Source organism: Molossus molossus, unplaced genomic scaffold (genome assembly GCF_014108415.1).
Source record: "Molossus molossus isolate mMolMol1 unplaced genomic scaffold, mMolMol1.p scaffold_m16_p_19, whole genome shotgun sequence".
Taxonomy (NCBI): Eukaryota; Metazoa; Chordata; class Mammalia; order Chiroptera; family Molossidae; genus Molossus; species Molossus molossus.
In genome coordinates, this window is record NW_023425354.1 from 4,442,161 (window position 1) to 4,449,980 (window position 7,820).

Here is a 7,820-nt window from a genome sequence, read left to right on the forward strand (position 1 = left end):
GTGAGGTGGGCCTCACCTGCCTAGAACAAGAGTGAACAGCTGAGCTCAGTAAAAACAGACCCCGGGGGTGCGCTTGCCCTTGGGTGACAGGTTTATTCCATGCTCGTTTTAGCAGACTAACAGAAGGGAGAGCTCAGGGTAGCCTGGGTCCTCCAGGCCTAGGGAAGAGGCGACCTCTCTCCCCCTCTGTCCCTGTCATGGCCCTCCCCCAGGTCTGCAGCCGGGCCCTGCCCTGTTACAGCCTGGGCTGCCCACCGTGGGGTGCGGCCTTGCCTGGGGCTGGGTCGGATTTGCATGTCGCCCACATCCAGAGTCCAATGAAGATGAACTGGCTGCACACCACCCCTGCCACGTACAGCAGGAAGAAGGCGTGGTCGGCAGCCTCAGCCCAGCTCCTCCATGTGCCGGTGGCTCGGGTGGCTTCTGTGGCAGAGGCAGAAGGGGCTGTGCTTCAGGGCTTCCTCCACACCCTCTCCCGGAGCCGGGCAGCGGGCCCAGGCACCCTTGGCCATATTTCTCCTTGACATTCATGACTAGTGAGTGTTTGGGTCTGGCCCATTCCAGGCCATCTGAGTTGAAGAAAGCCCCTGCTAGAGATGCTCCGCAAGGCACGGTTATCAGGAAGTTTGGAGTCGCCCGGCCTTCAGGGAAGCTGACCGTGCTCCCTGCTCCAGATCCTCTTGCCAGAGCCCACGTGGCAGAGTCCAGGGCCAGCGTGGCCAGCAGAGTGAGTGCAAGGAGACTCTGAAAAGCCCAGCGGCCCCCCACCCCAGCCCCAGGGGTGCAGCCTGCCAACTGCCCAAGCCTGCTCCTAGTCTCCTAGTCTCATTCCTCAGCCCCCCTCCCCCCAGGAAGGGCCCTAGCCCCTGCCCACCTTCAGGATTAGGCCCTCCATTGTCAGGATCGTGCTGCTGCCCTCCCCTGGCTGGGCTGGGGCTTCTCTCGGCCCTGAGGTGGTCCCGGGCCAGCAGCCCTGCCAGCAGCACGGTCTCCATGGTGCTGACGAAGAGCAGCAGCAGCAGGATGGTGAAGTAGTAAACTGGGGAGAGGCAGAGGCAAAGGTCAGGGGCCAGGCCTGTGCCTCCAGCCCCCAGGGAGCTGAGCAGAGGGAGAAAGGAGGCGGCCCGCAGGGTGGTCCTGCCCAGGCCGGGAGAGCGCAGGACTTAACTGAGCAGCGGGTTGCAGGAGGAGGAGCTGGGCAGGGCCTGCACCAGGGAGGAGTGAAAGACCAGGTAGCCCAGCAGCAGGGTCACCTTGTAGGCAGTGCGCTCCGTGGCCTGGAGGGGCAGCAGCCCCCCGCACAAGTCAGCCAACAGCAGCGCTTCTCCAGGGACCAGCAGGGCTATGATGGTCTTGAGGGCTGTGTTCTGTAGGAGCAACTGGAAGGAAGGGAGTTAGGGCTTTCGGGGGGACGTGTGGGAGTGGGAAGGGAAAGGCAATGCCCCTGGCTCTGCACCCTTCACGCCTCGGCTGCCTCCTGGCTCACCGTCACCTGGAAGCAGGGCACCAGCTGCTGGGGTGGGACTTGTGTTTGCAGGTCCCGGACCACATATTCCCTCTTGACACTCACAATTCTGTTCACCACGTGGGCCTGGAACTCGAGCTCCGTCGCTGGCAGAGGAGAGGGGAGAGAACTGAACGGAGGTGCACCTGCCCCCAGAGCTCTCGGGAGTAGAGGCAGGACAAGCTGGTACCCGGGGATGATGGAGACTTCTGATGGCTGCTGGGGGCAGACCCGGAGATGAAACTGGTCCATGCAAGGGCTTTCCAAACCCGAATTTGCACTCCCCACCCCCAGGTCTCCCTCAGCTGGAGGAAGGATATGAGTTTTCACTGTAAAATACATGCACTTTGCACCGCTTCCTGGGCGGGGGCGGGGGGGGGGACTGCAGACTCCAGTGCCATCTCACATCTGAACACTAGGGTTCGTGGGGCGCCAGCCGCGGCGTTTCCCAGAGGGGGGGGGGGGAGGGTGCACTTCTCTGCCAAGTTGGGCACCTGCCTGGTCTGTGAGGTGTTTACTGAGTGGCTGCCCCTTCAGGATGTGTCCAGGGATGAGGCCGCAGTGGCCTGAGCTGACACCAGTGGCCTAGCCACTGCCCTTTGGCCCTGGCTACTGAGGGCAGTTGCTTTGTGGTCGCTGCCGGGAGAGAAGACAGACGGGGCACAGCAAGAGCAGGGAGCACTGGGGTTCGAATGGGCGGTGCAGAGCGAGAAGCCTGTTCTGCTTCCGGGCCCTCAGCTCCCCTCAGCCTGGGGAAACTGCTGTGAACACAGGCCCACGTCCCTGGGCTAACCCTGTGTAAGACCCAGAGGCCCACGTCCCTGGGCTAACCCTGTGTAGGACCCGGAGGCCCACGTCCCTGGGCTAACCCTGTGTAAGACCCCGAGGCCAGGGCCCCCCTCCCCCAGCTCCTGTTGGGTCAGCACCAGTATTGCTGAGAGCGTAGAAGCTGAGGGTGCAGTTGCTCTGGTCTCTGGGGAAGTGGAGGAGCTCAAAGTCGCAGTTGGTCTCCGTGGTGAGGGCCAGGTAGAGCTCAACGTGGCCATCTTGGTCCACTTGGGCCTGCGGGCTCGGGTTCTGCCAGTCCACCCAGAGCCTGCGGGGAGGGGAAAGGCACCACAGCCAGAGGCCCAGCCCCTCCCTGAAGGGGGAGCAGCTGGAGGCCCCGGCACACACCCAGCTGCCATCCCCTGGCCTCGGGGTTCCAAAAGGGAGCAGTGAGGGGAACGTGGGCAGTGAGGCTCTGTGGGGGCACCAGGAGAGGGATTTCACTAAGAGGGACACCCATGGTGGCTCCGGGGGTGAGAACTTACGCCTCTTGGATAGTGAGTCCTGGGGTCCACAGTGAGTCCCAGGGCAGTGTGAGCACGCGCCGTGGGTGCACACTCGCATTCCAGGCCAGGCGAGTGTCCAGCCAGGACTGGGGACACAAGGACCCCACTAAAGCTTTGGCTGTCTGTATATACGTGCCTCTCAGCTTGGCAGGTTGATGAAAATCGGTACTTCTGAGCTAGACTCAGAACCAGTTCTCCTGCCCCACCTCCACCCTTTTACACTCACCCCACCCCCACCCAGTGGGCTCTCACCAGCCGAAGCAGCAGCATGGAGGACACGGTGTACCGAAGGATGTCCTGGGGGAGGGGTAGCATGTCACCTGGGGTTGGCCACTTTGCTCCATCACAAAACAAGGCAGGAGACAGCAGCCCTCCAGGGACTGAGCCTGTCCTATTCCCAGCTCAGCACTTGGGCCCCACCCCCTCCTCAGCCTGGGGACTTACCACATTAAACACATTTGTCACAAACACCTGCACGTCCACGAGCAGGGCTGCGCTCCCGTTGTTTGGAATCTGGATGGTTTCCTGAACCTCCAGGGGTGAGTTGAGGCCGAAGGAGGATGGCCAAGCTGAGGGATGGAGATCGAGGTCACCTGGGTGCCTTGGGGCCCAGATCCCAAAGCTCATGACCCTAGGCCTTCCACCTACCAACTGCTGGTGCACGGAAGCCGTGGCCCTGGACCAGGGGCCTGGTGGTGCCAAGTCTGAGCAAGGCGAGATAGGGCAGGAGCCACGGGGCCATCATTAGTGACTGCACAGAGGATGGATGGAGCAGCCGGCGCCGAAGCTGCAACCTCTATTTCAGTCACTTCTCTGGGGGACTGAGCAGTTGGCCAAGGCAGCTGCTCTATGCAATGACCCTGGAGCCTCGGGCTTGGCACCCCTACCCGCACCCCGGGTTCTGCAAACACCAGAAGACAAAGCCCAGGGCCAAGCCCTGCCCGCCCTGCACCTGCCTAGACTTTCCTGTCCCGCTCCATTTCCACCACCTGGAACAGGTTGCCACATTGAAGGCCAGCTAAGTGGGCCAGGCAAGCACAGAACCACCCGCAATCCCACCTGCTCCTTTCCTGACTTGGTCCTTCCAATCTAGGCAAATATCAATGGCCTCCTTTGTGTTTCCATAGTGGGTCCCCTCCTGGCAAAAAACTCAAGCTTTGTCAAAGTGCCCTGCAGCTTTGAGAGTTTTCCTGCCTCTCCTTAAACTGAACTGACTTCATGTAAAAAGCCCTGGCTCAAGGACTCCAGGAGAGGGGCAAAGCGGGGACAGGTGGAGGCTAGTTCATGAGCAAAGCCCAGATTCTCAGCCTGCCCTAACCAGCAGTGCCTTAGAACTGCTGTGTGCGCCCTGGAATAGGCCCGGCGGGGCTGCGGAGCGACTTTCATGGCCCAAAGGAGAAACCCAGCTGTTAGAGACCTGATCCCAGATCACTACAGCTAGGGAAGGAAAACCCAAGTCTTAAAGTCTGTTGGCACTGATAGGACTGCAGAGACTCGGGGAGCTGGGAGTAGGGGAGGAGGACACGCCACACACCGACGCACGAACGCTCCTTAGGAACACACATAGTGTCTGTGTCCATCATCGACCGAGTTTATGGAGTGCGCTTAAACACTCTGCCTGCCTGTGTCACACGCATCGGCCGCGGCTGGTTTGCCGATCTATATGCACCTGGCGCTGCCAGATGGCCACGTGCAAAGAGCCTTCGCGTGTCGCGCGCTCCCCACCCACCCAGCCTCACTCCTTTGGGAATTTCTACGCAGATTTTTAACTCGGGTGTCTTCCGTGTGGGCTGCCCTCTTTCCCCCTCACTCAGGAAAGCACCTGCACGCAATCATCCAACGTTCCCTTTGAAGTCCCAGAGGCTTCTCAACCCAGAACCTCATGGGATACGCGGAGACACAGCGCGTCACGGCACATGAAAGGGCTTGCGCATTTTATTAACAGACTAAACTCCATCCACGAATCCCCGACCTCTGATTCCAATCCTTTAATACACAAACGTACCCCTAAGTGCGTTTAAGTCATATTAACTGTCAGAATGCCGTTGGAGGCCTTTGGGTCCAGCCAGGACTGGCCCGGCACCTGGCGCGAGGCCGGGACACTAGGAGGAACCGGCCTGGAGGCGGAAGGTCCGGCCGCCTCGCTCACGTGCGTCAGGTCAGTGGACTCGCGCTCCAGCAGGCTGCCGCCACGGGTGCCCTGCGCCGCGACGCACACGCGGCCCGAGGTTGTGCGCGGGGCGCGGCGCAGCAGGCCCGCGCAGATCCTGCGGAAGCCCTTGCGGAAGTGCTTGGAGACCAGCGCGTAGACGATGGGGTTGACGCATGAGTTAGCATAGGAGACCAGGTGCGAGAGGATGCGCAGCGCGTAGGTGGCGCGCGTAAGTGGAAAGTGGCCGAACCACACGCAGAGGATCAGCGCGTGGTGAGGCATCCAACAGAGGCAGAAGAGCGCCGCCACGATGATGATCATGCGCGTCACCTTGCGCTTGGCGCGCCGGGCGCCGGAGCCGGAGGCCACCGGGTCAACCGCGCGCCAGAGGTAGCGCAGAGTGCGCGCGTAGGTCAGGCCGAGCACCAGCACCGGCAGCAGGTAGCTGAAGACGAAGGTGCAGAGGTCCATGGCGCGGCGTCGAGGCGCGCTCCACGCCGGGTGGCACACGGTCAGGTTGGCCAACTTCGACTGGCGATAGTAACTCAGGTAAGGACCAGAGAAGAGCAACGACAGCCCCCAGATAAGCCCGATGGCCGCCAACGCGTTGCGAGGCGTGCGCAGCTCGCGGGAGTGCAGCGGGTAGCGGATAGCCAGATACCTGCGGGTCAGGCCAGGAAGGGAGATTCGTGGGAGCAAGCCCGGACCTTTACACCTCGAGCCTCACACCCGCTCTCGAGGAAGGTCCTCCGTGCACTGTCACACCGCACACACCCAGAGGGCGACCCAGTGCATCCCGCACACTCTAGACGTGGGAGAGACGCAACAACTGGAAAGGCGCACGCTTAGGCCACTCATCTGCTCTTTCCGGGACTATTACCACAGTCGGACTTCACCAAGAGGGCACCGTGAAGGCTGAACCGGCTGTGGGGCACCGGGAGGCTGTGATTACCCACCAGTGCCGGGGCCGGAGAGGTAGGACCCAGGCGCCTTGAGGCTGTAGCAGACAGCCTGAAAACACGTCCGGCAAGGTACCTCGAGGAATCTGCTTAGAGAAGCCGACGCTCTATGGGTCCCACCAGCGCTCTTGGGACCGACACAGGCCGCGTTCAGTGAACTGGGAGGTATATGCGGAATGTGGCCTCACCTGGCTGCTTTTCCAGGGGTGACAGAGACATGCGGGGGCGGAGAGATACTGTAGTCAGAGCCGTATTTCCTCCCCAAGAATCATCCAAGTGTCCTAAACTCTGGCTTGGAGGGTGGACGTGCTTGGACACGCTCCTCTCCCCGCCCTTGACCGGGGTCTGGAGGTGGGGGTGCAGAGATGGGACCGACCGAGGGGTCCTCGGGCCTGCTCGCTCAGACTTTGACATGGGCCCCCTCAAAGGACCCAGATTCCACAGTCCTGACCGCAGTCGAGTGCGCCGAGCAAAACATGGCTTCAAAACTGTGTTTGACGCCAGGAGACTGCTGGCTTCCCGCACACAATTACTGAATGGGCGACTCTGAGCAAATCTGTAAATTGAGCACAATAATCCCTCCCACTCCAATCTCACGGGGACGTTGAGCCTCAGGGAGACCAAGCACGGGAAAACGCTTTGTACCCAGAAACGCTGTGCTTTGCCGGGTGCCGGCGGCGCTAGAGAGCTGAGGTCTCCAGCCTGCAGCCCCAAGGACGCACCTAATAGAGGGACACCCTGGTCCCTCGCTCTTACTCCTTTTTCTCCAACTCTCCGCCTTCTCTTTCATTCCCTCCTGGTCCCTCTGCCCTCTTAGAGTCCTTTTCTATTCTCTGTATGGCTTTCCTTTCCTTTTTTTTTTTTTGTTAATCCTCGCCCAAGCATATTTTTTTCCCACTGATTTTTAGAGAGGGTGGAAGGGAGGGAGGACGAGAGAGAGGGGGAGAGAGAGAGAGAGAGAGATGATAGAGACGCATCAATTGGTTGTCTCCTGCACTCACCCCAACGGCAGGGAATCGCACCTGTGACCCTTCAGTGCTCAGTGGATGCTCTAACCACTTAGGAACCTAGGGCTCTGTCTTTCTCTCTTTGACCCCACAGTCCTGCTCCGGCCTGGGTGCCGGCCCCTGGGCTTCCAGGGCACTTGCTCACCTGTCCAGGGAGACTGCGGCCAGCGTGAAGCTGCTGGCATGCACGGTGAGGAAGATGAGGAAGTGCACCGCCTTGCAGAGCAGCGAGCCGAACACCCAGCCGTCCAGGGTGTAGATGGTGGCCTGGAAGGGTACGCAGCACAAGATGAAACACAGGTCGGCGACGCCCAGGTTGAGGATGAACAGGTTGGTGGTGCTGACCGCCTGGCCTCCGCGAAGCAGCACGGCCAGCACCAATGTGTTACCCACGGTGCCCACGATGAAGATGAGCGCGAATAGCATGGGCACGATGACCGCCTCGGGCTGCCAGCTGCCCCCGCCGCCCGCCTCACTGGCGTCCTGGGCCCCAGGGCCGCCCGAGTCATTCATGGCGCAGCCGAACGCAAGGCTACCCTGGCTCCTGCAGCCGTCTGAGTCCTGGCGAGCGTGGGGCCCCTGTTGCCCCCCTGCTGCAGCGCACAGCACGACTCCGCGGAGCTGCAGGCGGGAGAGCTTCTCGGCGGCTGGAGCTGGAGCCCCGGGTGTGCTGGACCCAGGGGGAGGAGCGAGCAGCTGGAGAGGTGGGATGCCCCCCCGCCCCGCCCCGCAGGCGTCTGGCCGCGCGGGGGGCGGGAAGGACTATCGAATGGCCGTGGCGCGTCCGGGCCGAGGCACCAGCACCCCAACTCCGGGGCGCAGGGGCCTCGGGTGTCGTCGGCGCGCTCCAGCCCCCGGGTCTGG

General features: G+C 61.7%; 2 protein-coding genes across 2 annotated transcripts; both read right to left on the reverse strand.

Moving 5' to 3' along the window:
* Nucleotides 1–235: 235 nt before the first annotated feature.
* On the reverse strand, nucleotides 236–3,580 carry ZACN (zinc activated ion channel). The gene is made up of 9 exons (XM_036269489.1): nucleotides 3,487–3,580; nucleotides 3,283–3,407; nucleotides 3,091–3,135; nucleotides 2,818–2,924; nucleotides 2,431–2,600; nucleotides 1,487–1,611; nucleotides 1,169–1,379; nucleotides 875–1,039; nucleotides 236–423 (listed from the first exon to the last, which is right to left on the reverse strand). Exons 1-9 carry the CDS (start codon nucleotides 3,578–3,580, stop codon nucleotides 236–238), a joined length of 1,230 nt encoding a protein of 409 aa, XP_036125382.1.
* A 1,215-nt stretch (nucleotides 3,581–4,795) lies between these two features.
* On the reverse strand, nucleotides 4,796–7,521 carry GALR2 (galanin receptor 2). The gene is made up of 2 exons (XM_036269385.1): nucleotides 7,102–7,521; nucleotides 4,796–5,651 (listed from the first exon to the last, which is right to left on the reverse strand). The coding sequence occupies exons 1-2, from the start codon at nucleotides 7,467–7,469 to the stop codon at nucleotides 4,856–4,858; spliced, it is 1,164 nt and encodes a 387-aa protein (XP_036125278.1). The 5' UTR covers nucleotides 7,470–7,521; the 3' UTR covers nucleotides 4,796–4,855.
* Nucleotides 7,522–7,820: the final 299 nt, after the last annotated feature.

Bases quoted from the DNA above. Each gene is read 5' to 3' on its own strand.
- ZACN (XM_036269489.1), bottom strand. From the start codon at position 3,580: ATGGCCCCGTGGCTCCTGCCCTATCTCGCCTTGCTCAGACTTGGCACC. The intron at 2,925-3,090 runs GTGAGAGCCCAC...TTGTGTCCCCAG, and splicing joins CCATGCTGCTGCTTCGGCTG to TCCTGGCTGGACACTCGCCT. The intron at 2,601-2,817 runs GTAAGTTCTCAC...CCCTCCCCGCAG, and splicing joins GGACTCACTATCCAAGAGGC to GCTCTGGGTGGACTGGCAGA.
- GALR2 (XM_036269385.1), bottom strand. From the start codon at position 7,469: ATGAATGACTCGGGCGGCCCTGGGGCCCAGGACGCCAGTGAGGCGGGC. The intron at 5,652-7,101 runs GTGAGCAAGTGC...CCTGACCCGCAG, and splicing joins GCCGCAGTCTCCCTGGACAG to GTATCTGGCTATCCGCTACC.